This window comes from Loxodonta africana, chromosome 2 (genome assembly GCF_030014295.1).
Source record: "Loxodonta africana isolate mLoxAfr1 chromosome 2, mLoxAfr1.hap2, whole genome shotgun sequence".
NCBI classification, from domain to species: Eukaryota; Metazoa; Chordata; class Mammalia; order Proboscidea; family Elephantidae; genus Loxodonta; species Loxodonta africana.
Window position 1 is genome coordinate 222,034,952 of NC_087343.1, and position 15,995 is coordinate 222,050,946.

Consider the following 15,995-nt stretch of genomic DNA (forward strand, 5'->3'; position numbering starts at 1 on the left):
CACCATGAGTTGGAGCCAACTTGACAGCAACTAAGAAAAACAACAACAGAATCAATAGGAATAAAAACTGGGCCAAGTTGAACAGAGTTGCAGTAACGTGTTCCAAAGGCTGTGACCACGGGGTCTTGGCTGCTCCTGCATGGAGGGCAGGGCCCGTGTCCCTGTGTCCGTGTTCATTGTCTGCCTGCCTGCCATCTACTCAGATTTCCTCAACACTGAGGGTCCCAATGCTCATTCATTGGTTATGGAGATATTTATGGAGCACCCAGGTGCACCACACGCTCCTCGGTGCTGGGGATACGGTGATAGAAAGAACAAAAACAAATGCCCACCCTCATGGAGAATTAGAAAAAAAAGGGAAAGGAACAGTACACTACTAGAGAGTCGTAAGTGCTGAGAAAAAAATAAACCAGGGCAGGGCTGTCCAGTGTTAGGTGGCTGGAGAGCTGAGGTGAGATGGCAGCAGGTGACACCAGAGTGAAGAGCTAAAGGATGAGATACCAGTGACAAGGGCTTCCTGGAGAGCTCTGTTTCCTCATCCTGGTTAATGAGGACTGGGTATAGGTCACGTCACTGTGGTCACTGAGAGGTGTGGACTGCAGTCAGCCCACCCCAGCAGCACGCTGGGCATTACAGTCGCTCTTCTGCACCCTGGTTTCCTCCAGCCTCCACCTCCCGTTCAGGTACTGTTTAGAAGTTAATGTCTTACCTATCGGTGGTTCATTGGTAGGGCTCTCCCAGCCAGTGTGCCTCGGGCACAGCCACCGCCTGTCTACCAGCGGAGGCTTGCATGTTGCTGTGATGCTGAATAGGCTTCAGCGGAGCTTCCAGACAAAGACAGATTAGGAAGACAGACGTGGTGATCTACTTCCAAAATCAACCAGTGAATACCCTGTGGTTCATAACAGTCCAATCAGCCACCAACCATGGGGATGTTTCAGCATTAGGCAGCATTTAACTCTGTTGTGCACAAGATCACCATGAGCTGGAGACTGACGAGATGGCAGCTAACAACAATGAAAATTGGAAACCCCACGCCAGGTTTTTCCCCACCACCCTTGGGAGCTGCCCTTAGAGAGTGCTGGATTGGATGGCTGGTGTTCATGGTCCAGCTCGGGTTCCTCTGATAAATAATCAAGTGTGATGCTGACTGTTATGTTCTTATCCACCACAGCCCCAGCCCCCAAAAGACAGAAATGTGACCACTGGACTCCGTGTCCCCTGAACGCCTATGCCTACCGGTTGCTCAGCGGGGGTGGCAGGGACAAGTATGCCAAAATCTGCTTTGAGGATGAGCTGTAAGTATCAGCCCTGAAAAAGAAAAAAGAAGCATTGTGTTTGATTCTTTCCCATTCTTTGAGGCATATGATGCAGCAAGTCTGCCAACAGGAGGGAAATGCATTTCTTTGATCTCAGGCAAAAGGTACAGAGCAGAGTGCTCAAGAGACAACAGAAGGTGCGTGCTGTGTTCAGTGGGGAAGAACGTCAATTGTCCCTAATGGTTTCATGTGTCCCTGGGTTGAAAGGGTTTATACTTCCATTTAACAGCAGTTAGAACAGTCCTTCCTCAGACCGAATTGTCCATTCTTCTGGTAGTCCACGGTATAGTCAATATTCGTCCCGTACACAAGAGTTCAGGCACGTTGATTCTTCCATGGAAGCAGCAGTCAAGAACTCAAATGATGTGTATCGAGTTGAGCAAATCTGCTGCAAAAGATCTCTGTGAAGATTTTTAAAGAGCAAAGATGTCACTTTGATGACTAAGGCATGCCTGACCCAAACCACGGTCTTTTCAGTTGCCTCGCAGAGTCGTTTGGTTTCTACACCAACCTTCAGCTGACACAGCTTTCCTTCCATTTTGTTCTATGATCCTCACCCACAGATTGCGTCAGGCTTTGTTTTTCTTTGCAGTCCACACCTCCTATTGAGCTTGTTCTATTGAGTTGATTGCCTACCTAAATCCAGGGCTTTCAGCTGTCATCCCCCTAGGTATGGACACTTAGGCAATTCAATAATTAATACAGATGAGAGGGAGTGTGGGCTGTTCCTAATAATGAGTAGCAAGTCTTTGCTCATACCACACCCCATTTTCCAAGTCCAGATATACCTTCCTTTGTGGTTGTTAGTTGGTTTACTGCCCACAACACTTGCCATTGCTCTTTGGGCATTTACCTTCCTCCATGTTTCTCTCTCTACTTGTCTTGTCCACCCAAGGAGCTTGTAGGATACTCAGGGCATGAACTGTGTCTTTGCAACTTTGCACACCTTAGACTATCTCAGAATAGTCCTAACTCATAGTAGCCAGTTTAGCCATTTGCCATGGAGCCTGTTCTGACTCATGTCAGAGTTTACCTGTGCTCCATAGGGTTTTCAGTGGCTGGTTTTTTTGGAAGTAGACCACCTTTCTTCTGAGGCATGTCTGGGTGGACTCAAACCTCCAACTTTTGAGTTAGCAGCTGAGTGTGTTAACTGTCCTACCCGGAAACTCCCTTATTCATAATAAACCAAACCAAACTTGTTGCTGTCAAGTCAATTCCCACTGATTCATAGTAGTCCTCATTAAATCTTTTTGGATTGAGTAGAAGTAACGCCTCCCCTTTGCAGGTATATCACTTACTTACGACCTGCTTGAATCAGCCAGGAAGTTTATCAATCAGCACTGATTGACCAATGAACTAGCGTGTATAAGCTACTCACTGGTGAGGACAATGAGATTAAACGCATGGTTCTTGCCCTCAAGGAGCTTACAGTATAGTTCTGAGTTTCTCTTCCTCAGTACCATTGACATTTTAGTCCACAGGAGCCTTTCCCGTGGGAGACTGTCCTGTACATTATAGGACATTTAGCAGCATCCCTGGCTCTGCCCCCTCCAGATACCATAGAACATGCCTTCCCTGAGCTGTGACAACTGCAAATATCTCCAGACATTGCCAGAATCACCCTCCCTGCCATTAAGAACCAGGTTATAGTTGGAGAGAACATACAGATTTTTCACCAGGGCTCCAGGAAGAAGAGGCTCCTTTTAGAGTGAGAAGTAACACTTGGAACATTTCAGGCACTCAGTCAATGTTGACTACATGAATAAAAGAAAATAACTCATCTTCCCAGGCAAACCTGTATGTTTTCTGTTATAACACAATGAGATCTTTACAACCCAGTGTTTTTTGTTCTGTGAGTTAGTGCCCAGAAAACAAAGCCAAATACAACGCAGTGACTGGCTCTGCTCTGGCATCTGGCCGCTTTTATCCCTCTGTTCCTTTTAACTTGTTTTCATTTGTGATTGAAAACCATTTAATAATACTGCTTGAGAGCAGGTAAGCTAGCCTTGCATCACACATACCTACGTAAATGGTTAAGACAGGTAAAGATTCAAAGGGATCTACTTAGTATTCTCTATGTGGGCTAGGTTGGAGTCCCAGCTCTGCCACTTGCTAGCTGGGCTGAGGGAGAGTTATCTATCTGTATCAGCGGGATAACAATAGTACTGACCTCACAGGGAGGTAGAAGGTAAAGTACATAAATGTGTTAACATGTCTTTCGTGAGTGCAGATGCTGCTAGTGCACCGTGGTTGGCGGAAGGCTCGGGGCTCTAAAGAATAGTAGAAACCCTCGTCTTTGGGATCTGACAGCTCTGAGTTTGAATGAGTCTCCTTCAGTTACTGAGATTCTGGATGAGCAAGCCCACCGCTCCACCCAGGTCAGGCCACCGCCCCCTCCCCCCGAGCAGGCCTTCATTGTTCTTCTTTACCAGGGGATCCCACTCCGTTTTCAAAGCCCAAGCCAAACCTTACCTCCTCTGTGAACCTCGTTAACAATCCCATGTTACAGTGCATTTGCCTCTGGGATTCCACAACCACACACAAAAAACTGCCATATGCTGTTTAACATGCGGTGGGCTTGCTCATCCAGGATCTCAGTAACTGAAGGAGACTCATTCAAACTCAGAGACGTCAGATCCCAAAGACGAGGGCTTCCACTATTCTTTAGAGCCCCGAGCCTTCCGCCAACCACGGTGCACTAGCAGCATCTGCACTCACGTAAGACATGTTAACACATTCTCACTCTAAACGGAGACTCTTCTTCCTGGAGCCCTGGTGGCATACTGGTTAAGTGTTAACTGCTAACCGAAAGGTTGGCAGTTCAAACCCACCGGATGCTCCACAGGAGAAAGATGTGGCAATCTGCTTCTGTAAAGACTGAAGCCATTGTCATCACATCGATTCAAACTCATGGCAATCGTATAGGACAGAGTAGAATTGCCCCATAGGGTTTCCAAGGAAAGGCCAGTGGATTCAAACTGCCGACCTTTTGGTTAACAGCCTGAGCTCTTAACCAATGTGCCTCCAGGGCTCCTCTGTCAAGATCACAGCCTTAGAAAAGCCTATGGGACAGTTCTACTCTGTCCTTTAGGGTCACTATCAGTCAGGATTGACACAACAGCAACAGGTTTGGTTTGGTTTGGTTTTCTTGGCTAATTTTGGCCTGTGGCATTTCCATATAAAATTTACTATAGACTTTCTCAAAAAAAAAAAAATATATATATATATATTGGAATTTGGAGTGGAGGGAGAGTTCATTGAATCTATAGATCAATTTGCAGAGAATTGACTTATATTTACAATATTGAATGTTCTAATCCCTGAACATGGTATGTCTCTTTTTTTATATAGGTCTAGAATGTTTTATAGTTCTGTATATAGAGATACTGCATATCTTTTATTAGATTTATTCATAGGCATCTGATAATTTATATTATTTCAGATAATATCTTTTTTAAATTTTCATGTTCTAGCTATTTTCTGGCATATAAAAATAAAATTTATATATAGTTTTATTTACGTGAAATTCACGTAACATAAAATTAACCCTTTTAAAGTGTACGTTTCAGTGGTATTTAGTACACTCACCATGTTGTACAGCCATCACCACTATCTAATTCCAAAACATTTTCATTGCTCTAAAAGGAAACATCTTACTCATTAAACAGTCATTTCCCATCGCTCTCTGCTCCCAGTCCTTGGCAACCACCAATCTACTTTCTGGCTCTCTGAATTAATTAATCTATTCTGGATATGTCATAAAAATGGGATCATACAACATGTGGCCTTTTGTGTCTGGCTTCTTTCACTTAGCCTAATGTTTTTGAGGTTCATCTACATTGTAGCATGTATTGGTACTTCATTCCTTTTTATGGCTAAATAATACTCTGTTGTATGTAGAGCCACGTTTTCTTTATCCGTTCATCCATTCATCCATCAATGGCAATGGTTATTGCCACCTTTTAGCTATTGTGAATTGGCTACTGTGAATAGTGCTGCTGTGAACATTTATGTACAAGTTTTTGTTTGTGTACCTGTTGTCAATTCTTATGGGTAGACCTAGGAGTGGAATTGCTGGGTCATGTGGTAGTTCTGTGGTTCACTTTTTAAGGAACTGCCAGACCATTTTTCGTAGTGGCTGTACCATTTTACAGAAGCATTGGTGGTGTAGTGGTGAAGTGCTACCGCTGCTAACCAAAAGATCGGCAGCTTGAATCCACCAGGCGCTCCTTGGAAACTCTATGGGGCGGTTCTACTCTATCCTATAGGGTTGCTATCAGTCAGAATCAACTTGAAGGCAATGGGTTTCGTTTTTTTTTTTCTTGGTACCATTTTACAGTCCCACCAGCAACGGACGAAGGTTCCAATTTTTCCACACCCTAGCTAACACTTTTTATTTTCCTTTTTTTTATTCCAGCCATCCTAATGGGTATAAAGTTGTATCTCATTGTGGGGATTTTTTTTTTAATCCCCCCCAGTTTTTTTTTTTTAATTTGGGAGGTATTGCATTAAACCGGAAGATAAAATCTTTTCAAAGGTAGAAACAATTGTCCCAACACTTTCAGAATAGTATAAAGTAACTAGCAAATTTTTAAAAAATAGACATATACATATAAAGGATGGTAGCAAGTTAATGAATATTAAAATTCATCTACCCTGCACTAGAGACATTACTTATATTATTCAATTGTTTTGAACTTTGTTTCTATTCTTTATTTTTTTATGGTGCTTTAAGTGAAAGTTTACAAATTAAGTCAGTCTCTCATACAAAAACTTATACACACCTTGCCATGTACCCCTAGCTGCTCTCCCCCTAATGAGATAGCACACTCCTTCTTTCCACTCTGTATTCTTCATGTCTATTCAGCCACCTTCTGTCCCCCTCTGCCTTCTCATCTTACCTCCAGACAGGAGCTGCCCACATAGTCTCATGTGTCTACTTGAGCCAAGAAGCTCACTCCTCACCAGTATCATTTTCTGTCTTATAGTCCAGTCCAATCTCTTTTTGAAGAGTTGGCTTTGAGAATGGTTCCAGTCTTAGGCTAAGAGAAGGTTCAGGGGCCGTGATCTCTGGGGTCCCTCCAGTCTCAGTCAGATCATTAAGTCTGGTCTTTTTATGAGAATTTGAGGTCTGCATCCCACTGTTCTCCTGCTCCATCAGGGATTCTCTGTTGTGTTTCCTGACAGGGCAGTCATTGGTGGTAACCAGGCCCCATCTAGTTCTTCCGGTATCAGGCTGATGGAGTCTCTGGTTTATATGGTCCTTTCTGTCTCTTAGGCTTATTTTTGTCTTGCGTCTTTGGTGTTCTTCATTCTCCTTTGCTCCAGGTGGATTGAGACCAATTGATGGATCTTAGATGGCCGCTTGCTAGCATTTAGGACCCCAGATGCCACTCACCAAAGTGGGATGCAGAATGTTTTCTTAATACATTTTGTTATGCCAGTTGACCTAGATGTCCCATGAAACCATGGTCCCCAGACCCCCATCCCTGCTACTCTGGCCTTCAAAGATTTTGATTGTATTCAGGAAACTTCTTTGCTTTTGGTTTAGTACAGTTGTGCTGACCTCCCCTGAATTGTGTGTTGTCTTTCCCTTCACCTAAAACAGTTCTTTTCTACTATCTAGTGAATATCCCTCTCCCCCCTGCCCCACCCTCGTAACCATCAAAGAATATTTTCTTCTGTGTTTAAACCTTTTTTTTTTTTTGAGTTTTTATAATAGTGGTCTCACAATATTTGTCCTTTTGCAACTAATTTCACTCAGCGTAATGCCTTCCAGATTCCTCCATGTTACGTTTCACAGATTCATCGTTCTTTATCATTGCGTAGCATTCCATTTTGTGAATATACCATGATTTATCCATTCATCTGTCCATGGGCACCTTGGTTGCTTCCATCTTTTTGCTGTTGTAAACAGTGCAGCAATGAACATGGGTGTGCATACATCAGTTCGCATGAGGGCTCTTATTTCTCTAGAATATATTTGAAGGCGTGGGATTGCTGGATGGTATGGTAGTTCTATTTCTAGCTTTTTAAGGAAGCGCCAAATCGATTTCCAAAGTGGGTATATACCATTTTACTTTTCCACCAGCAGTGTATAAGTGTTCCAGTCTCTCCACATCCTCTCCAACATTTATTATTTTGTGTTTTTTGGTTAATGCCAGCCTGGTTGGGGTGAGGTGGTATCTCATTGTAGTTTTGATTTGCATTTCTCTGATGGCTAATGATCGTGAGCATTTCCTCATGTATCTGTTAACTACCTGAATGTCTTCTGTGGTGATGTGGCTGTTCATATCCTTTTGCCCATTTTTAAATTGGGTTATTTGTCTTTTTGTTGTTGAGTTTTTGCACTATCATGTAGATTTTAGAGATCAGACACTGATTGAATTTGTCGTAGCCAAAAACTTTTTCCCAGTCGTCTGTAGGCAGTCTTTTTACTCTTTTGGTGAAGTCTTTGGATGAGCATAAGTGTTTGATTTACAGAAGCTCCCAGTTGTCTAGTTTTTCTTCTGGTGTTTGCGCATCGTTAGTAATGTTTTGTATACTGTTTATGCCATGTACAAGGGCTCCTAGCATTGTCCCTATCTTTTCTTCCATGATCTTTATCATTTTAGATTTTATATTTAGGTCTTTGATCCATTTTGAGTTAGTTTTTGTGCATAGTGTGAGGTATGGATCTTGTTTCATTTTTTTGCAGATGGTTATCCAGTTATGCCAGCAGCATTTGTTAAAGAGACTGTCTTTGCCCCATTTAACTGACTTTGGGCCTTCGTCAAATATTAGCTGCTCATATGTGGATGGATTTATGTCTGGATTTTCAATTCTGTTCCATTGGTCTATTGTTGTTGTACCAGTGCCAGGCTGTTCTGAGTAGTGTGGCGGTATAATAGGTTCTAAAATCAGGTAGTATGAGGCCTCCCACTTTGTTCTTCTTTTTCAGTAATGCTTTACTTATCTGGGCTTCTTTCCCTTCCATATAAAGTTGGTGATTTCTTTCTCCATCTCATTAAAAAAGGTCATTGGAATTTGAGTTGGATTGCATCATATCCATATATTGCTTTTGGTAGAATAGACGTTTTTACAATGTTGAGTCTTCCTATCCATGAGTTAAAAAAAAAAAAAAAAAAAGAGTTAGGTACATTTTTCCACTTATATAGATCTCTTTTGGTTTCTTGCAGTAGTGTCTTGTAGTTTTCTTTGTATAGGTCTTTTATGTCTCTGGTTAGTTTTATTCCTAAGTATTTTATCTTCTTGGGGCTATGGTATTTACTTGGCGATCTCCTCTTTGACATTCTCTTTGTTAGTGTAGAGGAATACAACTGATTTTTTATATGTTTATCTTATATCCTGATACTCTGCTGAACTCTTCTGTTAGTTTCAGTAGTTTTCTTGAGGATTCTTTAGGGTTTTCTGTATATGAGATCATGTCATCTGCAAATAGAGATAATTTTACTTCTTCCTTACTAATTTGGATGCCCTGTATTTCTTTACCTAGCCTAAATGCTCTGCTAGGACCTCCAGCACAATGTTAAATAAGAGTGGTGATAAAGGACATCCTTGTCTGGTTCCTCTTCTCCAAGGGAATGCTTTCAGACTCTCTCCATTTAGGGTGAGGTTGGCTGTTGGCTTTGTATAAATGCCTTTTATTATGTTGAGGAAAACCCCTTCTATTCCTATTTTGCTAGGGTTTTTATCAGGAATAGGTGTTGGACTTTGTCACATGCCTTTTCTGCATCAATTGATAAGATCATGTGGTTCTCGTCTTTTGTTTTATTTATATGATGGATTAGATTAATTGTTTTTCTAATGTTAAGCCATCCCTGCATGGAGAAGAAGATCCTTCTCCTGCATACCTGGTATAAATTCCACTTGATCATGGTGAAGTATTTTTTTTGATATGTTGTTGAATTCTATTGGCTAGAATTTTGCTGAGTATTTTTTTGTCTAAGGTCATGAGGGATATAGGTCTGTAATTTTCCTTTTTTGTGGTGTCTTTACTTGGTTTTGGTATCAGGGGTATGCTGGCTTCACAGAATGAGTTTGAGAATATTCCTTCCTTTTCTATGCTCTGAAATACCTTTAGTAGTAGTGGTGTTAACCCTTCTGTGAAAGTTTGGTAGAATTCTCCAGTGAAGCCATCAGGGCCTGGGCTTTTTTTTTGTTGGGAATTTTTAAATTACCTTTTCAATTTCTTCTTTTGTCATGGGTTTATTTAGTTGTTCTACCTCTTTGTTAGTTTAGGTAGGTAGTGTGTTTCTAGAAATTTGTCCATTTCCTCTAGATTTTCAAATTTGTTAAGATACAATTTTTTTTTATTGTAATCTGATATGATTCTTTTAATTTCAGTTGGGTCTGTTGTGATATGGCCCATCTCATGTTTTATTTGGGTTATTTGCCTCCTCTCCTGTTTTTCTTTTGTCAGTTTGGCCAGTGGTTTATCAATTGTGTTGATCTTTTCAAGGAACCAGATCTTGGTCTTGTTAACTCTTTCAATTGTTTTTCTGTTCTCTATTTAATTCTGCACTGATTTTTATTATTTGCTTTCTTCCGGTGCCTGAGGGTTTCTTTTGTTGCTCTCTTTCTATTTGTTCAAGTTGTTATTGCTGTTAGGTGCCATCGAGTCGGTTCTGACTCATAGCAACCCTATGCTCAGCAGAACGAAACACTGCCTGGTCCTGCGCCATCCTTACAATTGTTGTTATGCTTGAGCTCATTGTTGCAACCACTGTGTCAATCCACCTTGTTGAGGGTCTTCCTCTTTTCTGCTGACCCTGTACTCTGCCAAGCATGATGTCCTTCTCCAGGGACTGATCCCTCCTGACATGTCCAAAGTATGTAAGACGCAGTCTTGCCATCCTTGCCTCGAAGGAGCATTCTGGCCACACTTCTTCCAAGACAGATTTGTTCGTTCTCTTGGCAGTCCATGGTATATTCAATATTCTTCGCTAACACCACAATTCAAAGATGTCAGCTCTTCTTCGGTCTTCCTTATTCGTTGTCGAGCTTTCACATGCATATGATGCGATTGAAAATACTGTGGCTTGGGTCAGGCACACCTTAATCTTCAGGATGACACCTTTGCTCTTCAACACTTTGAAGAGGCCCTTTGCAGCAGATTTACCCAATGCAATGTGTCTTTTGATTTCTTGACTGCTGCTTCCATGCCTGTTGATCGTGGATCCAAGTAAAATGAAATCCTTGACAACTTCAATCTTTTCTCCGTTTATCATGATGTTGCTCATTGGTCCAGTTGTGAAGATTTTTGTTTTCTTTATGTTGAGGTGCAGTCCATACTGAAGGCTGTGGTCTTTGATCTTCATTAGTAAGTGCTTCAAGTCCTCTTCAGTTTCAGCAAGCAAGGTTGTGTCACCTGCATAACGCAGGTTGTCAGTGAGTCTTCCTCCAATCCTGATGCCCCGTTCTTCTTCATATAGTCCAGGTTCTCGTATTATTTGTTCATCATACAGATTGAATAGGTATGGTGAAAGAATACAACCCTGATGCACACCTTTCCTGACTTTAAACCCATCAGTATCCCCTTGTTCTGTCTGAACAACTGCCTCTTGATCTATGTAAGGGTTCCTCATGAGCACAATTAAGTGTTCTGGAATTCCCATTCTTCACAGTGTTATCCATAGTTTATTATAATCTACACAGTCAAATGGCTTTGCATAGTCAATAGAACACAGGTAAACATCCTTCTGGTATTCTCTGCTTTCAGCCAGGATCCACCTGACATCAGCAGTGATATCCCTGGTTCCACGTCCTCTTCTGAAACTGGCCTGAATTTCTGGCAGTTCCCTGTTGATATACTGCTGCAGCTGTTTTTGAATGCTCTTCAGCAAAAGTTTGCTTGCATGTGATATTAATGATATTGTTCTATAATTTCCACATTTGGTTGGATCACCTTTCAAGTTGTATGGATAATTTTTTTTTTTTAATTTTGGCCTTTCTTCTTTTTGGATGTGTTATTGCTGTAACCTGACCTCTGAGCACTGCTTTAGCTGTGTCCCAAAGGATCTGATAGGAAGTATTTTCATTCTCCTTGGATTCTATGAATTTCTTTATTCTCTCCTTAATTTCTTCTATAACCCAGTGGTTTTTGAGCAAGGGGATGTTTGGTTTCCATGGGTTTGATTTCTTTTCCCTGCTTTTTCTGTTATTGATTTCTTATTATGGTTTTGATTTTCATTTTCCTAATGACTAACGGGAGCCGTGGTGGTGGCACAGTGGTTAAGAGTGCATCTGCTAACCAAAAGATTGGCAGTTCAAATCCACCAGCCACTCCTTGGAAACCTTATGGAAACCCTGGTGGCATAGTGGTTAAGGCTTATGGCTGCTAACCAGAAGGCTGGCAGTTCAAATCCACTAGGCACTTCTTGGAAACTCTATGGGACAGTTCTGCTTTGTTCTATAGGGCCGCTATGGGCCGGAATTGACTCGATAGCAATGGGTTTTTATGGGTAATGACTAATGACATTGAGCATCTTTTTTTTTGCTTATTGTCTGTATATCTTCTTTAAAGAAATCTCTATTCAAGTCCATTGCAATTTTTGCTGGGTGGTATTTTTGTTGTCTATTTGATATGCAAATATTTACTCCCATTATGTAGGTTGCCTTTTCATTATCTCGATAATGCCCTTTGAAGCACGAAAGATTTTAATTTTGATGAAGTCTAATTTATCTGTTTTATCTTTTGTTTCCTGTGCTTTTGGTTTCATATCTAAGAATCTGGACCAAATCAGGGTTATGAAGATTTACCCCTATGTTTTCTCCTAATAGTTTTAGCCCTAAATATAAGTTTTAGTTCTTATATTTAGGTCATTGGTTCTTTTTTATTTAACTTTTGTATATGGTGTGAGATAGGAGTCCCAGAACTTATATATTTTAAACATTTGTCTGTAGACTTAGATTTTTTCCCCCACAATCATTGCCTCCATAAATAACAACTTTCTTTTTAGTTCTTACACTTTTTATTTCATCCTCTTGCCTTACTGCGTTGATTAGGACCTCCAGTACAATCCTGAAAATAAGCGGAGATAACAGGCACCCTTGCTTTACTTCTGATGTCATTGGGAAACTTTCAACCCTTTACCACTAAGTTTTTATGATGGTTACTTTTTTTTTTAACTGATAATAAAGCTTAAATAAATTTCCTTTTATTCTTTATTTGTTCAGTTTCTTCTTTTTTTTAGTCATGAATATATATCTAATGTAAGATCTTTTTTCTCCCTTACAGGGATTTTTTTTTTTTTCATATAATGTTTCTTCTTTATTCTCTTAATATGACAAATTACATTGATTGGTTTTCTAATGTTAAAACACCTGGCATTCCAGGAAGTAACTCTATTTGGTCATGATGTATTATCCTTTTTGTATATTGCTGGGTTTGCTTTGCTAATATTTGATTTAGAATTCCTGCCTTTATGCTCATGATTGAATTTTGTGCATAACTTTTTTATCCTTGTTGGAGTTTGGAATAAAGAATGTGCTTGCTTCCTTAAACAAGTTGAAAATTTTAACTCTATGTTCTCTTTAAGTTGCCTTTATTCCTTAAATGATTGATAGAATTTTCTGGTGTGTCCTTCCAGGTCTTTGGGGAATTCTTTCTTTAAAAGGACTGTTCAAATTTTCTATATCTTCCTGTTTCCATTTTGGCGAAATGTATTTTTCTAGAAGTTTGTCCATTTCATCTGAATTGTTAATTTATTGGCATAAAAATATTGATACTATTTCTTAATATTTTGAGGACTGCAGGATCTAAATAATATGTCCCTTTTTGAACAAATAACATTGGTTATTTGTTCCTCTTTTCTTAATCAATATTGCCAAGAGTTTATTAATTGATTAGTCTTTACAAAGAGCAAAATTTTAGCTTCTTTATTATATGTTTGTTTTATAGTTCATTTACTTATGCCTTATGTTTATTATTTATTTCTATGGGTATTTTTACTTTTTTTTTTTTTTTTTACTTCTTCCTTACTTTTTCACTTCTAACATATTTTTCGGCTCTTTTTTTTTTTTTTTTTAAATAATATGTACACTTAAAACTATACTTTCTCCCTTAAGCACTACTTTAGCAACATCCCAGAAGTTTTGATATGTCATGTTTTGTTATCACTCAATTAAAAATATTTTTTGATTTCCATAATGACATATTGTAAAAAGGCATAACAAAGGCATCTGACCTGCTCTATAGGGTAGCTACGAGTCTGAATCTACTCAAACGGCAGTGGGTTTGGGGAACAATACTCGTTAGTATTTCCTCTGGTGTGGGTCTTCTGGTGGTGAATTCTCTGCATTTCCATTTGTCTGGAATGTCTTTATTTCACCTTCATTCCTAAAGAAAATTTTTGTAAGCTATGTTGGCCATGATTTTCTTTCAACACATTCAGGGTACCATTCCATTGTCTTCTGGATTTCATTGTTTCCATTCAAAGTCAGCTTACAGTCTACTTGTTGCTACTATGAAACTAACTGCCTTTTTTTCCCCTTCTGATTGCCTTTAAGATTTTTTTCTTTTTTTGGCCTTTGATATTTGGCATTTGTATCCTGATGTGTCTGCTTATTTTATTTTTTATCTTACTTAGGGTTTGTTGGGATTTCTAAATATGAATGGATTGAATTCTTTCATCACATTTGAAAATTTCTCAACCACTGTATCTTCTGCCACACTCTCTTTCTCTTCATATTACTCTGAATGGAACATATGTTAGCCCTAATTACTATATTCTCTATAGATGACAGTGTATTTTGTATTTTCCATCTTTTTAGCTCTCTGTCCTTCACTGTGGATATTTTCCTCTGAGTAGTTTTATAATTCATGAGATCTCCTTTTACAATTCCTAATTTGTTGTCTAACCTAACCATTGAGTTCTTAATTTAGGCTATTATTTCAGTCATAGAATATCATTTTGGTATTTTTGCAATTTTTTTTTTTTTAGTTTCCAGTTTGTTATTTTATTTATCATCTTTTTAAACATAGTTATTTTTAAGTCTGTGTTAGATAATTCTACAGCCCCCATGGGTCTATCACTATTACCTATTGTTTCTGTTGGTTCCCACTGGTTTTTGTTCATGTTGACTTGTTTCCTTGTGTACCTGTGTGCGCAACAATACCTCTGGGAAAAATTTTTTTTTTAAATAAGGCATAGGATTATGTTATTGTCTTCTTTTGGAGATTTTTGTCGTTTCTCTTAGGGACTTAGAACTACTAGCAAAACAGGATGATCTGAATAAATTTTAAGGATTGAGATTTTCTGGGCCACCCAGTTGCTTCAAAGCTAGGATGCAGCCCATACAAGTTCTGATTTATTTCTAGTTCACGCTCACTTTTAGCACTGAACCTTCTGTAGCCCCAACCCAAATAAGATGCGGAGTATCTCCCCTGGCTCTCACCTTTGGTGGGCTCTGGCTTCCAACTTTTGTCTCACTGGTCAACCTGGTTGTCAGAAGTACTCTTCAGTTTCTTAGGCACTTTTCTGGAATTATCAAATGTTCCTAGGGTAAAAAACAAAACAAACCATTGCCATGGAGTCAATTCCAACTCATAGTGACCCTATGGGACAGAACAGAACTGCCAGATAGGGTGTTCAAGGCTGTAATCTTTACGGAAACAGACTGCCACATCTTTCTCCCACAGAGCGGCTGGTGGATTCGAAACACTGACCTCTCAGTTAGTAGCCAAGTGCTTACTCACTGCACAACAAGGGCTCCTTCCTAGGGTAAAAACGAAACAAAACCAAACCTGTTGTCGAGTCAATTCCAACACACAGCGACCCTATAGGACAGCGTAGAACTGCCCCATAGGGTTTCCAAGGAGCAGCTGATGGATTCCAAGTGATACTGGTGAGGAGTGAGCTCCTTGGCTCAAGTGGACACATGAGACTATGTGGGCAGCTTCTGTCTGGGTGGGAGATGAGAAGGTAGGAGAGGGTCAGAAGCTGGCTGAATGGACATGAAAATACAGGGTGGAGTGGAGGAGTGTGCTGTCTCTTTAGGGGGAGAGCAAGTAGGAGTATATAGCAAGATTATATAAGTTTTTGTACAAGAGACTGACTTGATTTGTAAACTTTCACTGAAAGCACAATAAAAAATAAAAAAAAAAAGGGGGGCCTGACCTAAACGAGTATTTGTTTCTCTTCTCCCTTGCCATTGGTCTAAATTATAAGATTAAATATAATTTCTAGGTGCCCTGAGGGACAGAGGCTATATAAGTTTGGAAAGAAATGTGTGTGGAGTAAATTGGGGGGGTTAAGTTTCTAGGGAGCTGGATCAAGGCCAGTGCATCTGTGCAGAGGAATGGTAAGTGACAATGGATGCAACAGAGATTCTGCCAAGAGAAGATCTATGGAGCAGGGAAGATGACTCATTACCCAGTGAGAAAGGGGTTCATTGACTGATACTCATTTAAATTTCAGGCTCATTGGGGAAAAGACTGGAAATGTTGCAAGAGGAATCAATATTGCCATTGTCAACTGTAAGTCATGAAATGTTTTCTTTCAAACATCTTTGAAAGCCCTGTCATCGGATTTTCCGAGATACCTGGGTATTCGATGATTTTAGCACACGATCTTGTCTGCATTTGTATTTTAACACATTTTAATATTACATTTTTAATTATTTTTGCAGCGCCTGATATTACAAATTATTTGTGGTTTCAACAAAAATAACTAA

The 15,995-nt window shown here is 39.8% G+C and overlaps 1 protein-coding gene across 1 annotated transcript in view; it reads left to right on the plus strand.

Annotated features, from left to right (window-relative positions):
* FAM3B (FAM3 metabolism regulating signaling molecule B) overlaps positions 1 to 15,995 on the plus strand; it is a 67,907-nt gene that overhangs the window by 27,351 nt on the left and 24,561 nt on the right. The window contains exons 4-5 of the mRNA XM_023559166.2: positions 1,175 to 1,298; positions 15,740 to 15,798. Of these exons, the coding sequence (XP_023414934.1) occupies positions 1,175 to 1,298; positions 15,740 to 15,798 (183 nt within the window). The remainder of the gene's footprint in view (positions 1 to 1,174; positions 1,299 to 15,739; positions 15,799 to 15,995) is intronic.